The sequence below is a fragment of the Lissotriton vulgaris genome, chromosome 4_1 (genome assembly GCF_964263255.1).
Source record: "Lissotriton vulgaris chromosome 4_1, aLisVul1.2, whole genome shotgun sequence".
In the NCBI taxonomy this organism is placed as follows: Eukaryota; Metazoa; Chordata; class Amphibia; order Caudata; family Salamandridae; genus Lissotriton; species Lissotriton vulgaris.
Genome location: NC_141691.1, coordinates 1,917,543,084 through 1,917,567,313, shown reverse-complemented (window position 1 = coordinate 1,917,567,313; position 24,230 = coordinate 1,917,543,084). Strand labels below are relative to the sequence as shown.

The 24,230-nt window shown below is 46.3% G+C and overlaps 1 protein-coding gene across 1 annotated transcript in view; it reads left to right on the top strand.

Moving 5' to 3' along the window:
• The window catches only part of ZFAT (zinc finger and AT-hook domain containing), a 933,238-nt gene that overhangs the window by 667,405 nt on the left and 241,603 nt on the right, over positions 1–24,230 (top strand). The window contains exon 12 of the mRNA XM_086966254.1: positions 4,948–5,086. Coding sequence (XP_086822380.1) covers positions 4,948–5,086 — 139 coding nt within the window. The remainder of the gene's footprint in view (positions 1–4,947; positions 5,087–24,230) is intronic.

Below are 24,230 nucleotides of genomic sequence, written 5' to 3'. Positions count from 1 at the left end.
AAGAACATTTCGTCCTGAAGATGGTCTTATTAATGTTAGCATGAGACAAGACTGAAACGTCGAAAATCTACCCATTTTCATTTGCAAATGTCTATCCGGAATTGTTCATTGTATCTTCCATGATGTTTTCTTCATTTTGAAGATATTTGAAATCGGCTACAACAGCAAGTATCAGCATTTCATGGCGCTTCTTTTTATGGTATTGCAGATTGCTGACACAATTCCCAATATCTTTTGGCGCTCGTGCTCTAAGTCGGTTAGAGGAAACAATCACCTCTCACCTCCCTTTCTCACCGCCACAATGGTTCATTTAACTTAGGATAAGTCCTTTTCTTTGTTAGAGTGGGGGCCAGTGGATCAGGCTCACTCGGCTACCCACACAGTAATCACTCCATTTCTCCGACTTGAGTGAACCCCAGACCCTGCAGGGGTATATATAGTTTAAAGTAGTAAATCATATATATATATATATATATATATATATATATATATATATATATATATATATATATATATATATATCTATCATTAATATAATGTAAATTAAATTAATCTCATTAATATTTGATACTATATATATAAATATATACTTATAGGAACACACATATATATATATATATATGTTAATATATATAATGTAACACAACTATTACAAATATCTATTTTACATTACATCTTTTTGTGTTAAATACTTTCATTTTACTACTATATAAAGCATATTATATATATATATATATATATATATATTTTCACTGAAAAAACTTGAAGGTTACAGAGATGTTATAGTTAGGAATTAGCATTTAAGAAGCTATAGAAATTCACTAACAAAATAGAGGCTACAGGTACGTTATAGTTGGGTTCTGAATTTACACGCTCAAAACTATAACTTGCCCCAGCAACCACAAATGGGATATATGAATATATATTTATCTATATTGTGACATGCTTCGGGAGATGGGTCCCCAAGGCGGTTCTGGCTCGGATGCTCATTTCACACAAATTAAGGCTCAACAGTAAGCACTTACACATATAAACATAGCAGATGCCCCCGATGAGCTCCATGTCTGTAAAGGACATATGATCCTAACTCCTGGGCTTGGCAAAGGCAAAGTAAGTGTGTCTTCTTGGCAATTCCATAATGAAAAATGACATGAAATCCTTTGTGGAGGTGACTACATTGTTGATAGATTGGAGCGAAATTTGTGACGAGTGGGATCTTTCTTGTACTCTCCTGGTGAGAGCAGAGTCCATGGTTCTCCCTTTAGATTGCTAGGAGTCTGCAAATGTGGAAATCACTTGGATGCTTCCTCGTTTGGCCCTGCTCACCATAGGACAATGTACAGCTTAAAAAGCACAAGGAGATGTTGGACGGAGCGCTAAAACTTTTCAGACACTCACCCCCAGTCACAGATCTGGGGTAAATCCAGCATCGTTCTTTAGCTCACTTCACCACCCCAGTTCAGACACAGCTATTTGCCAATCAGTCTTGACCCTGTGCCTCATGGGAACAGTCCAGCCCGAACTGCCTAGTCATGTCTTCCCTGGAACGGAAACAAGCATCCTAGGACCGGTTTCGGGTTAACAGCCCTCATCAGCCAGGCTAGCTTGAATCCTGTGAAAAAGTGAGCAAGGGACCCACGTCTGGGCATACCCTGCCAACTTAGTGCGAACAAAGCAAACACAAGGAGATGATGGACGGAGCGCTGAAACTTTTCAGAAACTCACCTCCAGTCACAGATCTGGGGTAAATCCATCATCGTTCTTTAGCTCACTTCACCACCCCAGTTCAGACACAGCTATATCCAAATCAGTCTTAACCCTGTGCCTCATGGGAACAGTCCAGCCCGAACTGCCAAGCCATGTCTTCCCTGGAACGGAAACAAGCATCCTAGGTCCGGTTTCGAGCTAACAGCCCTCATTAGCTAGGCTGATGAGGGCTGGACTGTTCCCATGAGGCACTGGGTCAAGACTGATTTGCATATGGCTGGGTTCAAACTGGAATTGCATGGTGAGCAAATAAACGATGGATTTAGGCCCAGTTCTCTGTACTGGGGTGAATGTATGACATTCTTCTGCATTCTGTCCATCAACTGTTGTTTTTGCAATTGTCACCCCGAGTGGGATGGGTATGCCCCGACGTGGGTCCCTTGCTCTCCATGCCACTGGAATCAAGCTATCCTGGCTGAGGAGGGGGAAAACCCCGAAACAGGTCCTATGATGCTTGTTTCCAGTCCAGGGAGGACCTGGCTTGGCAGTTCGGGATGGACTGTTCCAATGAGGCACAGGGTCAAGATTGATTTACATATGGCTGGGTTCAAACTGGAATGGCATGGTGGCATAAAAACGATGGATTTAGGCCAAGATCTCTGTACTGGGGTGGATGTATGACATTGTTCTGCATTCTGTCCATCAATTGTTGTTTTTGTAAAAAGCACCACCAGCATGTTTCCTGCAGATTTTAATGAGACGTTCTTGATGCCGAGGAATATGAGAACATCTCCACCAAGCAAAGAAGCCCTTAAGAGAAAGATCCCTTGTTTGGCGGAGATTTACCTCTTTGTAATCTTGTCTTCTCTATAGGAGGACTCATGTTATCACATATTTCTAGATAAAGACGCACAAGGAACAACCCCATTGCCGAATTGCACATGAGGTCACTGGTGACATTTCCTTGTGCTCCATTATGCAGCTGTAGTGTAGAATACGTACTTGGCATTTACCCAAAGAGGGAGCACTTAGTAATTAACCAGTCGAAAGAACTTCACTTGGGTAGACATTTTGTGCAGAACTATGGACTCTTCTTGGATTAAAAGGTAGGTGTGGCTCCTTTGTGGCTGAGTCACTCACACTGGTACTGACACACCCACACAGACACTTAGACACCCAGACACCCACTCACAGTCTCAGACACTCCCCCACCCACTCACAGACCAACTCAGACACTGTTACACCCAGTCACAGAGCCACTTACAGACCCACACAGGCACCCACTCCGACACTCACAGGTCCACTCACAGACCCATTCAGACACTCCCCCAACCACTACACACCCAGTGGTATAGTTATGCAGCCACTCCCAGTCCCATGAAGACACACACACCCATTAAGACACTCACGTACTCCCTCACACACCCACTGAGACACTCATGCACTAACTCACACATTTACTCTCAAATGTTACAGGATGAAGTTAGTCAATACAATTTAAAAAACCTTAGACATTTTCTGAAAAAAACAAAGGTTATAGGGATATTATAGTTAGGCTCAGATTTCACTCGCACAAAACCAGTGCAATTCAACAGTTATATTTACCTGAGCTAACTATAGCTTAAGCCCCCGCAATGCACTGTTTATGACCTCACATACTACATCACTCATTATATGGTCAGTGAGATCACTGATGACATCATCGACAGAACCAATCACACACCCACTCACACCGCATTATAACCACTCATACATCCACTCATACCCACACAACCACTCACATACCCATTCACAGACCCGTACAAGTACTCACACAACCACTCACTCATTCATAGAGCCACTCACACACCCACTCACTTACTCATACAGCCACTCACACAACCACTCCCTCATAAAGTTACTCATACGAATCACTCACCCACACAGCTACTCACACAGCCACACGCTCTCCCATACAGCTGCTTACACACACACTTATTCAACCATACAGCCTATAGACACAGCCATTCACTCTCACCCATACAACCATTCACACAACCACTTACATACCCATTCAACCAGCCATATAACTACTTACACACTTGCTCACTCACCCATACAGCCACTCATACAGACACTCTCCAAAACAACCACTCACACACCAACTCACTTAACAAAACAACTATTCAAACAGCCACTCACACACCAATACAACCACTCATACTCCCACTCACCCACCAATACAGCAACTCACACACCCACTCACCTATCCATAGAGCCCCTCACACAGCCACTTAGTCAGTGATACAGCCACTCAAGACTATCACTCACCCATCCATGCAGCCACTCATTCACCCATACAGCCTCTCACATATCCACTTATTCACCTATATAGCCACTCATACACCCATACAGCCACTCAGAAAACCACTCACATACAGACACCCACCCACCCAGATGACATATGTTAGAAATAGTATCAGTCATTAGTAGTACAGAAAGAATAGTAATTTAACTTATGCAATAGCTTAGTATACATGTTTAAGCCTCAAACACATTTTTGAAACTCTTACACTCACTGGATGATGTCATCAGTGATGTCATTTGAGATGTCATCAGTGATATCACTGAGCATCTCATGAGTGATGTGGTATGTGAGGTCATAAGCAGTGAGTTGCGGTGGCGTGAGCTATAGTTAGCTCAGGCAACTATAACTGCGGAATTTCATTGGTTTTGAGTTAGTGAAATCCGAGCTTAGCTATAACATCCCTGTAACCTTTGTTTTTTTTCAGTGAATATATATAGATGCATATATAAATCAAATAAGTTGTTATAACGTAAAATGTGTTGTAAAATTGCACGGTATAAAATAACATGTTATAAAGGTCTACAAAAAGGCATGCATTGTAACAACATCTATTTTGCAAAATATATCAAGTGCAACGCTTGCCTAAATTATTTGCTATTCTTTTTGCATTTCTGACTCAGAGGCATTTCACCCTTATTGTTTGTGAACAGCAGGTTCTGTGAAGAGAGCATTCAGAAAGACAACTGCTGTTTGAATTGTGAATCAGTATTATTTTCATTGAAATACATATGTGCTCTTTAGCTGATGAATAGGGCAAAGCACAAAAGTCAATTGTGTGAGGCATTTAACAACCTCCTTGGCAGTGCTCCCTTAACTAAATATATTGTTTTCATTGTAAATATCAGTGCTGCGCTAAAGATATTCATAAAATATCTGTATATTTTGTTTCCTAGCCTTTCCGTTGTGCCCAGTGCCATTATTCCTGCAATATAGCCGGTTCCTTGAAAAGACATTACAATAAAAAGCACCCAAATGAAGAATGTGTCAATGCAGAAGCAGAAGTGCTTTCAGTGGAGAACATAATTCAGCAAGGTACGGTCATTGCCATAAAGCAAACACCAGAAACTATTCTGTTTTATTTGCTCCATCAATACTCACAGGCTGTTTTTGTATGCTGTTGTGCAATTATGGAGTAATGCCACCATTAACTTTAAGGTGAGATTTAAGAATAAGATAATATTTTTCTAGGATGTTTATTTGTGCCTGGTGTCCTCCCATAGTCACGTAAGCACTTTCTGTAGATGGTTGGATTTGAAGCTGTTCCACCCTTGCTTTATTTAAGCCAAGGACTTCTGTAGTGATTCAGCCTAATTCCCCAAACAAAGGCTTAACCTATATCCTAAGCCCCCATCCGATACAAACGGCCTGGTGTAACCTGCTTCTGATACCATCCTTGCGGTAGGTGTGCATGCTGCAGTGATGATTGTAGGTCCACCTGTCAGCCTGGTCTGTATAGCGTTTCTATACACCAACCCTTCAGATCCTACGTGCTTCCATTCCACAGAATGTCCTTCTCTCTGCTCAACAAGCACCTTGTGGCACTTTTTCACTGGCTCTTTTTGCACATAGTCCATGTTGTTCTCAGTTGCCCCTTAGTAGTACTTCTTTCTGGTTCTCCTGATATTGTCTGCTGGATCTGTAAGGAGCTTTTGGTAAAATCATACTAGTTCCTCCCTTTGGCCCATGCTATGGGCGAGCACAGCCACGAGCTAGTGCAGATATTTTCCCTGGTTCTTCTGCTGTTGTTGGCTGGCTTCCTCCAGTCTTCTGTCACCCATACACCTCGCTGTACAGAAAGCAATTCTTCCATGCTTGTAACCCACTCAAAACATTGCCTTATCATGCTGGGCTCCGAAATCAATACTTCTTTAGCAGTTTATCTCCTACGTTCACACTAATTTGAAATTCCATAATATAAAAATAAAACAGCCGCAGAACAGTAATACCCATTTTATTCTGCTCCCGCCCCAAGCCTGTGAATTCATTTTTTCTTGCACATGGGTTGTTATGGTATCGTGCTGACTCCTGAGGTTCATGTACAGTTAGACACAGAGTAGTTGAATGGCTAAATACCAAATTTTCTCTCAATGCCAATTAGTCAATATACTATGCGTAAACAACAGGGAGCTCTTGCTCAACATGCTTATCTTGCTACCAATGCCTTTTATGGTCTTTAGCGGTCGAGCGTAGAGTAGCTGGGTTTGTACCCGAGGGTTTGCTCTGAGCCCATTCAGTGAGTTAGTTGTGTCGTAGTCTTGAACACCGCATCTGCATGCCAGCTCCAGTTTTTCTTAGCTTAACAGCTGGGGCAACAAAAGACATGAATTCAAAACCATGTCTAGTGCTGTAGTTAAATCTCCTAGTGCCAACAAGGGCCACACGTTGCACAGACTGTTCTTGCTGTATGAGTGGACGAAGGTTGGAGCTCTGTCTTTCACAGGGTGATTTTTTTGAGAAAGGATGTTTGTCATTAGACCCGACAGTCTATATGATATGCCTTCCACGAGAAGCTTACCTCCTTGAGAAATGTACCTCTTCAAACACAACTGGTGATCGAGAGGGAGGATCCATGCTTGAGGTGGGAACACTTGCCTTATCAAACACGTTTTAGAATATGGGAGAACAAATCTAGAAGGGTGTATATAATTACTTCCACTCCTACCATGATCTCATCAAAGGCATGTTCTTAATATGGCTATGGACTATTCCTCATTTCTTTGACAGAGGACAATTGGTGTTAAAGATGTCTTATTTGATATCCTTATCTAAAAGCCTAAGAATTCCATCTGATGTTTTAGCCATTGACATCATCTAAACAGTTTACCCATTTGGTGATTCTAGCAAACATCTAGCCAGTGGCTCTATATTGACAGGTGCCTTATATGGCACTCTGTTTGACTTTATTCCACCTGAGGAACATTCATTTATATGGTACCAGTACAGGATTTGATATGCTCATTTACGTCTCTCCTGAAGGCCCATACTGGACTGATTCTTTAAGGGCTGTTTGGTAAAATCATACTGGTTCCTTCCACTGCTCTGTGCTGTGGTCCGGCAAATCCAAGAGTTAGTACAGACATTGCAAGGAGGACTATGCTGAAAAGGGAGGAGGCTAGCCCTGAAAATGTGAAGACAAAGAAAATTAACAAGTTTTGCGACCACTTAGACAAGCTTGCGTGTGTAATGTTGCTCACCTATTAAGCTCTGTGCTGTTCTATTTTACTCCGGTGCCATTGTTAAGGCTGGGTTGGAATACTGTAATGGCAAGCACCAGATGGATATTACATTGATCCAAGGCAATAAGATAGGCAAAGGGTGTACCAGAACGTGTGGCTCTCTTTTGACACACTAATATCAGTGAGAGACTCCAGACGTACAGCTTCAGAATCTAAAAAGAACTGACTTTCCAGAGGTGCTGTTTAGATTTTCCTGAAAGGAAGTTGTGCAATGCAGGCTAAGACAATATTGCTACCTTAAGACAATATTGTCTTATTATTATAAATCATTAAATAATAAATAATAATAAGACAATATTGCTACCTGTCATTTCAGTGCTGTTTGTGACCATTCCAAATCAGCCCCCAAGAACATGCTTCTGAGTTTGTCACTGAAGGAGAAGCATGCTTCACATGTCTTTTGCAACCCTTCACACCAAAGGGAAATCATTGACCTACATTTTAATGGCACTATTTTCTTTGCTGCAACCACAGATGAAGCCCTCAGCCCTTACATGACAGTGTAAGTGATTGCATATTTAATTTGGTCATCTTTTGAGGCCTTCTTTGTAACTGTGATGCACATCTTCAGCTGGGTCTGAATGAGAAATCTAAGGTGCCTGTCCATGGATGTTATGACTATGCACAATGCAAAGAATACAAAGACTGGTGTGATGGTCAGAAAGGGAGCTGACCTGTATCCACATGCAGAGATTTCTTCTCCTCAGCCCCAGTACAGGAGGATTTAAAGCAAACAGAATACTTTTCTAATAAACATTGAGGCTCATTTCTCTTTCAAACCCGCTCTACTTGTTTGCTGCTTGTCAATTTTGGGCGTGAAGGAGTAAAAGGCCAGGATCAATGATACAGGGGCCCGTCAGTTTTCGGAAAGGGGTTGAGTCTCCATTGGCCCCATCCTTCCCCTTAATGTATCCCTGCTAACAGGTGCTCAGTCAGCAAATTCTCTTTGATTCTCTCAGACACCTTCTTCCCCAGAAAGCGAGAAAGGTGAACCCATGGAGCAACTAAACTAGTGGTTTTACACTTTGAGTTGTTAGACAGGGTAATCTGTGCTGCACCCCATATCACACTCATTTGGGTGGTTCATAAACCTCAAGCCATTGAAGTTCAGGCTTATTTTCGTGTGTTCTGAAAAGTCCAAACACGTCTGTTTACTTGGCCTTTGGGAAATGATTGAGAATCCTTTGTCCTTGTCCCGCAGTGAAGTAGTCAGGTGTAGCAGACTTCAGAACAGTAGCTTGTAATAATGGCTCCTGTTTATTTGCAAATTGTCGTTTCGTTGCTCACAGCCACGATTTGGCACATAAGCAAATGCAAAAATGAAATTAAAATTAAGTCACCAGGCTGTTTTCACTGGAATTCATCTGCAATGTTGCCAAGCTTGCTAATCTACTTTGTTCCATCTTCACCTGGCTTTAGCTGTCTTCTGCTGGATCTCTGTCAGTGTTGGATGGTCCTCACTTTAAACCCATGGATTACAACGATGTTGAGAGGGAGGTCCAGTGTGGGGATTTTACCCTCCACACCGACTCCAGTTGCTAAAATATGACAGCAAGCTAGGACAACAACATTACTGCCAGTACTGCCACTAGATTTGAACTCTCTTTTTTGAGAGGACACATTGACCTGAAACAATATGTCAAATAGACAACTCTTTCTGTCTGACACAAATCAAATTCTTTTATTTTATTTTTACATATCAAAAACAGTTTTTTCTTTTTTAAACATTTATATACACTTGATTGACATTTGCACCTTATAACATTACACATTCGATATTTTATCTATTTCAACTTGTCATGCTCTGTTCATACATTCATACATCCAACATACAACCTATCTACACACTCTCACTTTCAAAATCAAAAAAATATAATTTTGCTTATATTATTTACAAACAACAGCCATGGGATATATTTAGCAAATTTTTAGAAGTTTGTATCTCTTAGAAAAAATTCCTAAGGCTCAATGAAGAACTGGTCTACGCATTTCGAACTCCCTAGACTTTGGGGAGTTCTCTTCAGGACCACATAGCCTATCTCTGTTTTATTCAACGGTTTCCACTTGAAGAGGAAATATGTTCAAAAGGTGCCCTTGTAGTTTTGAGTAGGGGATGGAAGCTGTCGTCTTTTTATCGAGGCGCTGATGAAGTAGTGTATTTTTGTTTTTAAGGGTCTTAGTCCGTACGGCGTGAGCGGTCCCGCAGTCTCTTAGTACTCCGCTCGGTGCATATTTCCTGGAATGGTGTGGGGAGGCCTAGGGGAGGGGAGCACTTCCTCTTGTTCAAGGTGCAAGGAGACACACTTTGCAGGTTTGTCCTGCACCTCGTCCTCCTGTCCAGCTGCCCATTCAGAGACACTGCAGGATGCCCATTGTCCAGCACTTTAGCGTCCCCACAGTTTTAACTCGGCCCACAAGCAATTCTCACACCTTCAGCCTGATATGAGCTCGAAAAGAGGTGCTTGTACGTGGCTGAGTGTAGGAGCTGCGGCCCAGAAAAAGTCTCCACAAAGAAGCTTCCGGAGCCCAGAAGGTGTCACTTATGTAAATTAGAGGGGCGTCACACATTCCCTTTCGCTCAGGGCCACGAAAATCCTAGAACCGGAACTGAGATTAATGCCTTTTATGTAATGGGTTTTCAATCGAAAGGTGCAGTATTAAGCAGGCTTGGGACCCACCTGCACTTGAAACTGACATGCTCAAAATAAACCATCACAGATGAAACAATTCTGGCTGGTATGTTTCAAAACAATAACAAGAACATCATTTGCCGAGGTGCTCCCGGTTACAAATTTGAGCACTGAGACCGCTCTTTTGGAAGTTAACGAAGCCATTAAGGAAGTTCTCGACGCAGGTGGAAGAGCAATGCTGGTGTTGTTGGATTTGTCGGCGGCCTTCGACACCGTCCCGCATGAGGCCCTCTTGAGAAGACTTCATGAGATCGGTCTCAGAGGGACGGTGTTGAGCTGGCTGAGATCTTATCTAGCGGGTCGTCGACAAGTGGTCTGGGCCCCCCCGTACTCTGCCGAAGTGCCGCCTATGGATGTCGGAGTCCCACAAGGGTCGGTGCTGAGCCCGACCCTTTTCAACATCTTCATGACTCCTTTGGCGGTACTGGCGGAGTCAATGGGCGCCCAGATCATATCATACGCTGACGACACCCAGCTCCTCTTCACCTGCAAGAAGGGCATGGAGTTCGACGGGGAGAGCATCCGTGGCTGCCTTGGGGCTGTCTTCAACTGGTTTCAGGGAAGCAGCCTCAAGTGCAACCCTGATAAATCTGAGGTGCTCTTCTTCGGCTGTCAGGCAGAACCACCTTGGCAGGAATGGTGGCCGGTTTGCATGTCCCCCCCTTCCTCTTCCTCTTTGGTCGCTAAAAACCTTGGGGTTAAAATTGATAACACCCTTGCCTTGAAAACACAGATCACAGGTCTCACGGGTACCTGTTTTGGCCTATTAAAAATGATGCGTAAATTCCTTCCTATGCTCCCTTTGGCCCACAGGAAGCTGACAGTTCAAGCTTTGATCTGTTCCAGGCTTGACTATTCAAATATCCTTTACTTGGGTTTGCCAGACTATCTCTTGCACAAACTCCAGGTTGTTCAAAATTCTGCGGCTAGAGCCATCTTCGGACTACCCCGGCACGCCAGATTATCTGAGTTGCTTTCCTCCCTGCACTGGCTTCCTACTAAGAAGCGTATCATATTCAAAGCACTTACTCTGGCCCATAAGGCACTCCATCGGGTAGGGGCCTCATACATTCAGAAACTGATTTCTTTCTACAAGCCCACCAGATCTCTCCGGTCGGAAAATCTTGGCCTGGCAATTGTACCTCCCATTAAGAAAGTCAGAATAGGTGGACGTTCTTTTAAATATCTCGCCCCCACATTATGGAACTTCCTTCCCGTTGATCTCCGCCACACTCCCAATCTGTTTGCCTTCAGAAAGGCCTTGAAAACCTGGCTTTTTCATTAGTAACTCTGCTTTGTTTCTGCTGTCCTTCTCCTTTTTTCAGTAATGGGTCAGAAAGCGCCGGGACACTCCTTGGAGTAGCCGTGCGCTATATAAGTCACCCATTAACATTAACATTAACATTAACAAATTGCACTCAGGGGTTGTACAAACTGCAACAACAGAATGATAAAAACATGACGTATTCAGATGGCATTGTCTGGTCCCTAAAACCAGTAGCGGCTCCTCATGGGAGTGCCGCAGGGGCAGTGGGGGCCTGGCAGGTGAGGGGGAGGCTGAGGGGTAGTCAACTCCGGCATACAGCGAACGGAGGTTGGTAAGTAAATAAATAAATAAAATGAATTATATTGCACGCGCTGCATCGCCAAATGAGCTGAGCATCACAAAAGAACTTCAAGAAATCCCACTAATGGCATCTCAGTATTAGAATAGTGCAAAATACTTCTAACATCGTATGCTACATCAGGAATCAAGACTATCTTCAAACTCACATCTTCTCTCTCGGGAACGGACTTGTACTTTTGAATGAACAGAGAAACTACGCTAGGAGAGAGCTCTCATTAAAGTGCTAAAAATCTATTAAAAAATTTGTCTAAAAAACAGTTCCTTTAATGGGTCCTGTGGATAATTAGTAGCATTTGGACCCTGCTCTTGTGAGGACTAAACACATGAAGAGGCATAAGGCATGCATGCTATGTATGAATGGAGATAAAGAATTGAAAAGTGATGATGGTGCCAGCAAATATAAAGCTTTTGGGTGGCGTTTAAGCCCAGAAGTGGATACAGTATGTCTCCTCTCAAGACAGCGCATGCCCGCTGTCTTGAGCCAAGACCTAAAATGCACTTCGTACTGTCTGGGTATTACTAAAATCTATATTTTTGAAGCACTTTTTTGTCCTCATACTTTTTGAAAAATTTATAACAAACTATCTTAGAACTGGGATTTCTGGTTGGCTAAGACGTACGCCAAAGCCAGGCAGAAACCACCATTCTAGTCAGGGCAAGGGAGTCACCCGCCAAGATAACCCCTGCTCACCCCCTTGGTAGCTTGGCACTAGCAGAAAGGCTTATCCCGGAGGCAATGTGTAAAGCATTTGCGCACGTACACAACAGCAATCAATCAATCAATCATAGACATTTATAGAGCGCACTACTTACCCGTAGGGTCTCAAGGCGCTTGGGGGGTGGGGGGTGCCGTTACTGCTCGAACAGCCAGGTCTTGAGCTTCTTCCTGAAAGAGAGGTGGTCTTGGGTCAGGCGCAGGTCGGTCGGGAGGGAGTTCCAGGTCTTGGCGGCCAGGTAGGAGAAGGACCTTCCTCCTGTTGTCGCTCTTCGGATGCGAGGGACGGCGGCGAGGGCGTGGCTGGCTGATCGGAGGTGGCGTTTGGGAGCGTAGAAGTTGATTCGGTTGTTGAGGTAGCTCGGGCCTTGATCGTGTAGGGCTTTGTGTGCGTGGGTGAGGAGACGGAAGGTGATTCTTTTGTTGACGGGGAGCCAATGCAGGTCTCTCAGATGTCCGGAGATGTGGCTGTTGCGTGGGATGTCGAGGATGAGTCTGGCTGAGGCGTTCTGGATCCGCTGGAGTCTCTTCTGGAGCTTGGCTGTGGTTCCGGCGTAGAGGGCGTTGCCGTAGTCCAGTCGGCTGGTGACGAGGGCCTGGGTGACAGTCTTCCTGGTCTCGGTGGGGATCCACCAGAAGATCTTCCGTAGCATGCACAGGATGTTGAAGCACGACGAGGAGATGGCGTTGACTTGTCTGGTCATGGAGAGGGAGGAGTCCAGGATGAAGCCCAGGTTGCGTGCGTGGTCCGTCGGTTTGGGTGCGGTGCCCAGGGCGGGGGCCACCAGGAGTCGTCCCAGGCGGAGGGCAAGGAGCCCAGGATGAGGACCTCCGTCTTGTCTGAGTTCAGTTTCAGGCGGCTGGTCGTCATCCACTCGGCTACATCTTTCATCCCTTCGTGCAGGTTGGCTCTGGCGGCGGCGGGGTCGTTGGTCAGGGAGAGGATCAGCTGGGTGTCGTCGGCGTAGGAGATTATGTTGAGGTTGTGTTGGCGTGCGATGGCCGCAAGGGGGCTCATGTAGACGTTGAAGAGGGTGGGGCTCAGTGAGGATCCTTGAGGGACGCCGCAGATGACTTCGGTGGCCTCTGACTTGTACGGTGGTAGGCGGACTCTTTGTGTTCTTCCGTCGAGGAAGGAGATGATCCATTCCAGTGCCTTCTCCTGGATTCCGACGTTGCTGAGGCGCTGCACTAGGGTGCGGTGGCAGACAGTGTCGAATGCCGCGGAGAGGTCTAGGAGGATGAGGGCCGCTGTTTCTCCGTTGTCCATCAGGGCTCGGATGTCGTCGGTGGCCGCGATGAGGGCGGTCTCGGTGCTGTGGTTGGCTCGGAAGCAACAACATCCTAGGCACACCACAAAAGGAACTCCACACAAGGTTATATTAAAATAACTTTTGTATTGTTAAAACTCATCAGATAGTAATCACACAATATACATGGTGCCAACTGGCACGGGCAATATTTACAAGGGATTATTTACAGGACAGGGCCACCTGGGCCACTGTCAGAATCAGCACTTAGTAGAACTAGGACTTAGAATAACTGTCACACCAAATCACAATTATAGATCACGACCAGTATCCACTGGTAACAGGTAGGTACACACTACACAATACTAATAACCATAGGCATAGATCACGCATGGACACATAACCTCTCTAGTATAACATACTAGGCAAAGCAAACTTCTAAGCATGAGCACCTTTAGAAGTATAACTCAAGCATAAAGGCAAAGCATATTACGCAGCAATCACACTTAGGCCTACACAGTATAACTACAGTAGGCAATCTCTCACTAGTCTAAAGACATTAGACTCTGCCTCCTAAGAATAAATCACATTTAGGGGCATAACTCACAGTGAAACATAATCTCACTAACATAAGCCTACATAGGTAAAATAACCTCATAATCATAGTAACATCACATCGCGCAAAAATCACATTAGGCAATTACCATTATAAACATAGTAAAATCACATTGCGGAGAAATCACATACCAGCCCCCTGGCCATCTCAAGAAGGGGCTCAAATGCCCTGTGTCCAGAATGTCAGGGCACGCTGCCAATGCAGCGCCAGTCAGGGGTGCGCCCCCGGCGCAACCTAAACGTTGCAGCTGCCCACTAATTGCTGGGCAGCTGAGACCAACAACAGGGCCTTAACGTTGCAGCTGGCACTAAGTGCTGCGCAGCTGTAGCAGGCATGGCACCTCTGTGCCATCTCCGTCCCACACAGGGACTCTCTCTCCCTTGGCGCCTAAATGGTGCAGCTGCCCACTAATTGCTGGGCAGCTGGGAAACAACGAAACTGCGACAGGGCCCTCACTGACCCTAGAAACCACACTGCGCCCACTGTTGGAGCCCTCTGGCTCTGAAAATGAACAGGTCCCCTCAAACACTGGGGACAGGACACAGGTCCTTAAAATCACATCCGCCCCAAAACGTGGGAGCGGCTCACTGCCATATGGGGCTGCTCAGGACAAAGCGCAGTGCCCTCTCTGGCACCTCTCAGGGAAACAATGGGGCCCCACGAGCACACTGACTCCTTAATTAAAACACTGGGCCCACCGTTGGAGCCACACGGGGCTTGGTATATAGCTAATGTCCCCTGGGAGGAATCTGGCTCTGGAAACTAAAGGGGGACGGGGGAGCCTCGAATGCTCTGAACACATTCTCCCTGCAACAGTGGGGCGGCCCGCTGCCATCCGGGGCCGCCCTAAATGTACTCCATGCTGCGCCCGTCCCACGCACCAGCAGTAGCCCCTATGGATCCCGCCCCAGCCTGTCTCACTCACGGCTGCTCTGGCGGGGCTCCTCGCAGGCTCTTCGTCGTGCGGTGGGGCAGCAGCGCCACGCTGCCTCCTCTTCTCTTGGCGCATCGGTCCAGACTTCACCGGACGCCGCAGGGCTCCCTCAGCACAGGGGAGCGCAGTTTGGCTCCCGCCGATTCCATGGAACTGAGACCGCCTTGGTCAAAGCGGCGAATGATATCAGATCCATTCGGGATGCGGGAGGCACAGCCGTTCTGATCCTGTTGGATCTATCGGCGGCCTTCGACACGGTCGACCATGCCATCTTGGTCGACCGTGTCGAGAGCATAGGCATCCGAGGCAACGCTAAAAATCTTCTTGCCTCCTTCCTGGCTAACAGGACCCAGGTCGTCACTGTTGGACCTTTTGAATCCTCCCCCCTGTCACTGCCATGTGGAGTTCCCCAAGGCTCATCCCTAAGTCCGACACTATTCAACATTTATGTGTCGGACCTCGCCAAATTCATCAGGGCACATGGGATGAGCCTCACGTTCTACGCAGATGACACTCAATTGGTCCTTGCCGTCAAGAATGACGGGCTTCAAATAGCCAACATTTTCAATCAGGGCATGCTGGCAATTGGGAGCTGGATGGCCCACAACTGCCTGAAATTAAACTCAGATAAATCGGAAGTTGTAATTTTTGGCAATCTTTCCCCAGAGTGGTCCCCACTCTGGTGACCTTCACCTATGGGCCAGCCCCCAGACCCGGTCAACAAGGTGAGGAACCTGGGAGTCTTGTTCGACAATCGTCTGAACTTCTTACCACATGCTAACCAGATTTCCTCCTCAGCCTTTCATAAATTAAGGCTCATTAAGAAAATTCTGCCCTTCCTACCCGAAAATGCCGCCAAAACACTAGTGAGCTCCCTGGTACTCTCCACCCTAGACTACTGTAACGCTTTGTTTCTAGGTGCCCAGGAGAGAGTGCTATCGAAAATGCAGGCTATTCAGAACGCAGCCGCCAGGCTCCTAGGGCGAATCCCCAAATACCAACCGGTGTCACCCACCATAAGACAGCTTCACTGGCTACCGGTGAAGATGAGGATTAAGTTCAAGTCTCTGTGCCTGGTATACAAGGCTTTACAGAATGCCGGACCCGTGTTCTTCACTCGGAACCTAATCCCCTATTGCCCTTCCAGAACACTACGCTCTTCCAGTTCCTTTGAACTGGTGGTCCCCCAAACCAAATCTGTCAACTGGGGTGACAGAAGATTTCTCGTAGCTGCACCGAAACTGTGGAACACACTCCCTCACTCAATCAAGACCAGTACCTCCCTCTGGTCTTTCCGCAAAAATCTCAAAACCTGGCTTTTTAATCAATGAACATCAGCTCCCATTGTTGGCTAAACATTGCAGTAACCTAGCGCCGAGATGCCCGAGGGCCTTCGTTCGCGCTTTACAAATGTTGTTATAAATAAATAAATAAACACTCCTCCTCTGGTCGCGTCGGGGGGCAGCCAGCATCTCCGGTCTCCCTCTTCCTGCGGGAGACCGGCAACCACGGCACGGCTTCCCCCAGGCAGGGGGAAGCGGAAGTGAGTCCATCCCGGCCCCCCCCCACAGTCAGGCGGGCACGGGCCGGACTTCCGGTTTTGCCGCGGCTGCGGCCGCACTCTCTTTGCGGGGCTGCACCGAGGGGTGGGCACCCTCGGTGCACGAAATAAAAGTAGAAACGGGGTGGGCACCCGTTAAGGCGCCTATCAAAAGGGGTGGCTCCCTCTATTAAAAAAAATATATAAATAGCGGCCATAAAGCAGCGAGGTGGGCTCTCGCAATTACCCCTAAGCCAATCTCTGGGGAATCCCCACGAGGGGGACTCCTTTGTTAAGGGGCTGCAGCATCGCGCTGCACAGCCCACGCTCCTCTCCCTTCTCTAGGGGAATTAACTAAAAGCGCGCTCTGCCAATAATAAGGCACAGAGAGGCTGCTGAAGGTCATGTCAATATTGGCAGCCAGCAAAAAGAAGGTCCCAGCAGTCCTGGAACAATAAAGATGGAGCAACACAGCTCCCAGTAAGGAAAATCCTCCAGCATCCAGGGGTAGGACATCCAGGGGCTGGGCAGGGCCCAGGGAGGCAAGCCTTCCCCTGGGCCCCAGCAGCAGCACGCCCCTGGTAGATTCAAGTAGGAAACAAGAACATTTTGTAAGGGGACACAGCCCCTTTTTATACAGTAAAAACCTTTGTCTTTAGGTGCAGGGTGGGGGGAAAACCAGTCGCAGCTGGTTCTGGAGCACTCTTGATGTGCTCATCCACCCTTTCTATTCACTAGGCAGGCTAGGGTCATTAGACGCACCACAGGGGGTGAAGCCAGCATTGTGTGGGGAAAGCCCAGCCCTATTCAGGTCACAGGTGCACCCCTCCCTCACATCAGCATGCTAATCTCTCCACTCACCACCGGGCAGACCCATCCAGACTCTTGGAACCAGGCTCACCAGCCAGCTCCAGCCAATCACGTGCCAGCACACTCACTACACACGCACACCCATGTCTAGAAGTGGCACTTCCACACTAGACACAATCATGCTGCATACATCATTGCGCAGCATTCAATCTCACGAGTTCGCACATACCAAACTCAAACCTGCACTCCCCACACATCAGGAACTACCATGGTCACACATATTCCCCATGCATTCCTATGGGAGGGCAGGTCACTTTCACCACACACACAGAGAGCGCACGCACTTTACACTGGACCACAGTGAAAAAGTACGCAGAGACCTAAAATCACCAACACCAGGTTACAGAAACAGGCTAGGCAAAAGCAAAAAGTTTCGGGGTGAACCTGCCAAAAAGGGCCGGGTCCAACATACGGTGTGTAATGCAAGTTTAAAATAATGACTTACATGTTCACAGTGCACCAAAGATACACAGGTCACTATTCTCTACTGCACCAGCCATGATTCCTTTCTGTGGCTGTCTGGTGCAGTGCATTAAGTAGTTGAGGTTTTATGATGCTTTTCCCACTGATTAACTTAACTTGCATTCAATGTTTATTTAAGTTCTGTGCCCTTTTATATGTAGTCACCTCAAGGTGAAAGACCGAAAATGTCTACAGAATATTTCATTTTTGTAGGCACGCCTTTGACCATGCCCTCATTTTCACTCGCCCGAATCCATTGCGCAGAGCATCAAAGTTTCCATACTTTTTTCTGACCACTGCTGTAACTTGCAAGTGTGGTTCTCCTGCATGTGGCATGTCACGAGTAAGTAGATCCCATGTCTTCTATAACGGCCTGAAGCAGGGACTTCTCCTTTTTTGTACATTTGCTGCTGTTTCATAGTACATGTTGCACCACTGAACTGCTGGGTCAGCATGCAGAAAATGTTTCAATGAATGCGGCAGTCCTAGCACACGTCCATGGTTGTTTTGTTGAATGATGCCAGATAATGTTCAGCAATTCTGAGGTATTCTTGTGAGTTGGCCAGAACATTCATTTCTTTTCAGCTGGATTATAATTGTAAGCTAAAGCAGCAGTTATTAACCTTTTGCATAGCTGCCAAGGTTTCAGATTGCTTTTGCATGACATTTTAATAATTTATTGCAATTATGAGTGACATTCAACTATTATGAATGACACTTTCTCACAAGCAAAAGAAAGCAATTAAGATGATGGAAACTGTGCAACCTTTTCCACATTTATAGACCCCCTGGACCCTGAGCCGCATGTACCCCATTAATCTCTTATATTCATCTTTTTTATAAACGAGTGCTCTTATTGTCCCATGTTTTCTCCCTCCCCTTCCCTTGACCCACAGGGATCCTCTCCAAGCCTGACCCTTTTCAACACTTACATTGAATATATTCTCCTATGCTGACAACACTCAGCTCATTTTCTCAGTCTCCTCAGACCCGACTAACACCAAATCTAACTTCCACAGGTGCATGACCAGCATTGCAAGTTGGATGCATAGTAGATGCCTCAAACTCAACCCAGATAAAACAGAAATACTTATCTTTTGTAGCAGCAACTCCCTGTGAGACAACTCCTGGTGGCCAAAGGGGCGCAAAACCAAAGGGGATGAGGCGACCAAAGCAAAAGTTTGGCTGGACTGTTCCCATGAGACATAGGGTTAGACTGATTTGCATATGGCCATGTGTGAACTGCGGTGGCTGAGTGAGCTAAAGAATGATGATGGATTAAACCCAGATCAGATGACTGGGGGTGAGTGCTAGCAATGGTCAATACTCCGTCCATCATCCCCTTTGGTTTTGCTTTGTTTGCCCTAAGTTGACAGGGTATGCCTAGACGTGGGTCCCTTGCTCACTTTACCACTGGATTCAAGCTAACCTGGCTGATGAAGGCTGATTAGCTAGAAACCGGTCCCAGGATGCTTGTTTCTGGTCCAGGAAATACATCGCTTTGCAGTTCGGGCTGGACTGTTCCCATGAGGTACAGGGTTAGACTGATTTGCATATGGCCATGTCTGAACTGGGGTGGCTGAGTGAGCTAAAGAATGATGATGGATTAAACCCAGATCAGTTGACTGGGGGCGAGCGCTTGCAATTTTCAACAGCCTGTCCATCATCCCCTTTGGTTTTGCTTTGTTTACAATCATGACAAGGCATGTTTAGGGCACACAGAGAGCCTCATACTCACTCTCTGCATGTGGTGTGAGCCCCTACAAGGGAAAAAAAGGAAGTTTAATTTGCCTTCGGCCGCCACTCATTGATTGGCCGTAATCCTAACACAGCACACAGTGCAAGAGTGGCACCAGTTGCTGGAAAACAATAAAGGCAATGTGCCAAATTAGTGCACACTGCTGGGTGATTTGATCACTCCGCAGTGTATATAGGGCCTGTTATTGTAGTCTTCTGTGCTTTAGAAAATGGGCTATCTGTAAATTTTTCACCACAGTGTGAAGGCTGCAGGTAGTATAATCGTTATCACCTTCACACCTTGGTTATTTTAACTGAATAGTGTACACTGTTCCTAATAGATAGTTTTTAATACTCTGTAGTGCATTTCTCATTAGAGTTTCACTGTTTGCAGACAGAGTAAACTCTCTCCATAGAGTGAACACTGTTTACAGTACCCACTTTTCTAGTCATATCAACTTCATTTCTCAGTGTACGTTAGGTTACTGTCAGGGGTTTGATATAGATAAAGGTGTCCATAGTAGAGCATTACGTTTGGAACAGACATTGAGGTTTTTGGGGAACTTGGCCTTCTCTGAATAGTTGTTCATGTTGAACACTGTGTACAATGAGGGTTTCCCATATATCTGTGGTTGATTGTTAATGGGAATTTGGCTGCCTGTGAGATGTACGGTATAGGGCCAATGTTGCACCTAACACATGCTTGTTACATCAATGAGAGTTGTATCTGTGATGGCGTTAATGATGCTCCATAGTATTCTGAGCTATTTTGCAGTGACTTTAAAAGCTTTAATGCATACATTTTTATAGTGCAGTGTGTGTAAAAGAAGTTTGGATGATGTCATCAGTGATGTTGTTTTGAGATGTCATCAGTGATGTCGTAAATGATGCGATAGAACATGTCATAAGAGATGCAATATGTGAAGTCATAAGCAGTGCATTGCAGGTGTGCAAGTTATAGTTAGCTCTGCTAACTATAACTGGTGAATTCCTATGGTTTTTAGTTAAAAACATTAATGTTATCACTGACACATTCACCTAACTATAATGTAACTTTAACCATTGTTTTTTTCATTGAATTTCTAGTTTTTTTTAAACATAAAGTCATATTTTATTATAATATAATACGTATAGCCAAACCCCTGCCACACACAACTTGCCTTCAGGCCTGTAGCAACCCCCCACAAGCAACCAACCAACCCCGTGCTGCACATGTCCTTTTATCGTGTGTGATCTGGGGTCAGCCACAAGGCCTGTCTTGCAGTTGGGTCTTGTTACCAACTCCCTGCAGGCAGCCAACTCCATGCTGTATACAGCCTTTGGCCGAGCGCAGTGTTGTGGTGGCCACAGGGCTTAGCCGGCCGCCAGGTTGTGTGGCCAAACCCCCAGCTTGCTACTAACCCCACATGGGCACAGCCTTTGCCGCAGCGCAGGATTAGCCTTCTGGCCATGGGGACCACATACCTTGGGGTGAAGCATATCCTTTGAGCAGAGGAGGACATGTAGCCCCCTCTACGACCCTGAATTGACCCAGAGGTCACCATCTCTGAGGCCAGATCCAGTGAAAGGGGAAGGTGGGCCACTCGGTCTACTTGGTATCCAGGGGCCTCATCATCGGGCCACAATTTAGGGGAAGGGGTAGTACAGCCCACCCCCTCCTGAACCTTATTGCGCCTCAGAGAGCTAATCCCCCAGGCTTCTACTGATAAAAAAGGGATGGGGTCCTGCTGCCCCCCTCCCCAAGCCTCATTAGGTCCGGGTAACCCCTTTCCCCAGGGCCTTATGCATTTTAGAGGGGAGGAGGGTCACGTGCCCCCCTCCTCAAGCCTCATTAGTTCCTGGGTACCACATCCCCACTGGGCCATGTTTTTAATAAAGGAGTGGGGCTGCCAGGCTCCCTTCCCAAGCCTAATTCGACCCTGGAGATCTTGACTATTTTAAAGGAAAGGGGGGCCATGTGGCCCTCCTCCCAGAGCCCTATTAAGCCTTGGGACCCCATCCCCCAGGGACATGTTTTGAAGGGTAGGGGGTGGCACCCCTCTCTGAGCTCATTCTGCCCCCGGGGATCCCATCCGCTGGGACCTGTGTTTAATATAAGTGGATGCCGTAGTGCCCAGCCAGGGCACCCACAATACACAAAGGTGGGGGCCCCAGAGGGAGCCTCAGTGCCTCCATTTCTCCAGCCGGCTCTCCTCATGCTGCAGGAGCCAGCATTGCTCCCACCCGCAGGGAGCAGATGTTTCTGCTGCTCATTACGGGCAGGGAAAAAGATCAAAAGTTTGCTTCTAGCCGCCAGGACCATTTTCAAAGCAGTAACTTTGAAAAATCTCCCACCAGGCGGGAGCAAACACAGGTTTCTCTTCCCACTCTGGTTTCGGTAAGGAAACCGCTATGTCCCAAAGGTGGGTTCCCTGCCACACTGCAAGTGAGCTGCCCCCGGGGAATGTGGTCCACTGGGCCATTAATGGCTCAGTATGGGGGGGCCCGCATGGCCCCCTTCCCTTTTGGAAAAAGTTAGTGGCTCCGGCGGAAAGAGTTCCACAGGACCTTTTCAAGGCTTGGAGAGGAGGGCTACATAGCCCTCCTCCCCTTTTTGGCATATTTCCGACCTGGCGGTGGTCTCCCTGGGGCTTATAAAAGCTCGGGTAGGGCAGCCCGTGGCCCCCGTCCCTAATTTATTACATTAAGCACCAGGGGATGGTGTCTGAAAGCAGCCTGGGGAGGTGGAGCTTGTGTGGTCCTTTCCCCATTAAAATAAACAATGCTGCCTCGAGGGTGGCCTCCCTGGGGCCTACAATTGAAGAATGTGACCCTGCTGACATATTTTTTTCTGCAACAATTGCTACTTTTGTTTATATTTTGGCCCCAGAGGGAGTCCCTCTGGGTTTCCCCCCATTGGGTCTAGGGGTTCTGGGTATCCCTATCCAGCCCCCTTATATTACTGTTTTTTAATTTACTTAAAGACAGGTTGCTAAGTTGAGTGCTGTAATGGCTGCCAGCAAAATTTTTCTGATATTGCTGGCAGCTAATCAGAGCGCTCACTCCCTCAGGAGTCTGAATTGGCCAAGGGGAACAAAAGATCCCTCTGTAACCAGAACCCTCCATGTTTAAATTGACAGTCCTTCAAGAGTCTCTTGAGCCTCTGACGGACCCAATCGTCCAGTTATACAAATATTTTTTACCTTTAACCCGTGTACTGCGGCTGACATTCCGCCGCGGTGAGGGCATTCTAATGGGTGGGCGGGGCTGCGTCGACCATCGGTCGTGCGCAGCACCCCAAAGGTAGTGCTTGCAACGGCCGACCCGAGCACGGAACCGGTTGATTTCTAAAAAAAAAACTAAACAAAATCACAAAAAAGCACAATCTGAGAACCAAGATCTTGTTTCCTGCCAAATGTGATGTAATTCCATTCTGCAGTTTTTGCTGAAGCCCTTCTCGAAGAAGTCCCCTTTTTTCTCTGCCCCCGCTTGACAAATCACCCCCAAAACTTTCCACGCTCACACTAGTGAAAACGTAGGAAACAACCCATGTCCCCACTTTTTAAGTTACTTCTAAGCTTCCTTTACAACTTCCCACCCCTAAACCCTAAAGTTACCGTTAGCACCCTTTACCACTACCGTCCCCATAGCCCTAAAGTTACTTGTTCCATGTTGATTGTAGATTCTGGTTTCTCTTTGAGTTCTTTTTGTCCTGTTTTTGGTTCATTAAGGTCCTTGGACGTCCTGTTTTTAGGAAGTGCCATCTTTAATTTTTCATAAATATTTAGTACAGTATCATATTGAGGCACTTTGTTTGCCCATGATGTTAATATGGGTTGTCTGAGATGTTCATCCACCGGTTGCCAGGGACTTATGTATACGCAGTTTGCTTTTCTTGTTTGGAGTACAGATTAATGCTAAGTTGATTATGTTAAGTTTCCAGATTTCCAGCTTTGGCAATCCAGACGTTGGCACACCGATTTGTTATTTATTTACTTTTAGACTATAGTAACGTACAATGACATCAAAGGTATGTAGGATTACGGTGCTGGTAAGAATCAGGTAAGCCAGTTTCGTAGTCCTGTGGACTAGCAGCAGTATGTGTAGCAGACAGTTTATAATGAAAACCAGACTACAATTAGTATAGGTGGTAAGCTTTTAAGATGGTCATTTTTTCAACTGCTGAAATCTCAAATAAAAACGGAGCAGTCTGACCTTCTGCTGGGGATTAGCTAAATTATTAAATGTATGCTTACCAACTACCTTGTTAAGAATAGTAGCTTCCAAGCTCAAATTGAGTAAATCTGAAGTGGGTTTATGGGTAATAGAACGACTACCCTGTAAAGAGCTGAATGGGGCGAATCCCCAGCTGGAGTATTTCACCAGAGTACCCCACCAAGGTCAAGCAGTAGTCGGTCTGCTGTATCCTCAAAGGTATTGGGAGGATATCATGACCCTGGACTTATACCCCGAATTGGAGGGTGTTGTGTTGGGCAAATCAGAAATGCTGTGCCATGCCT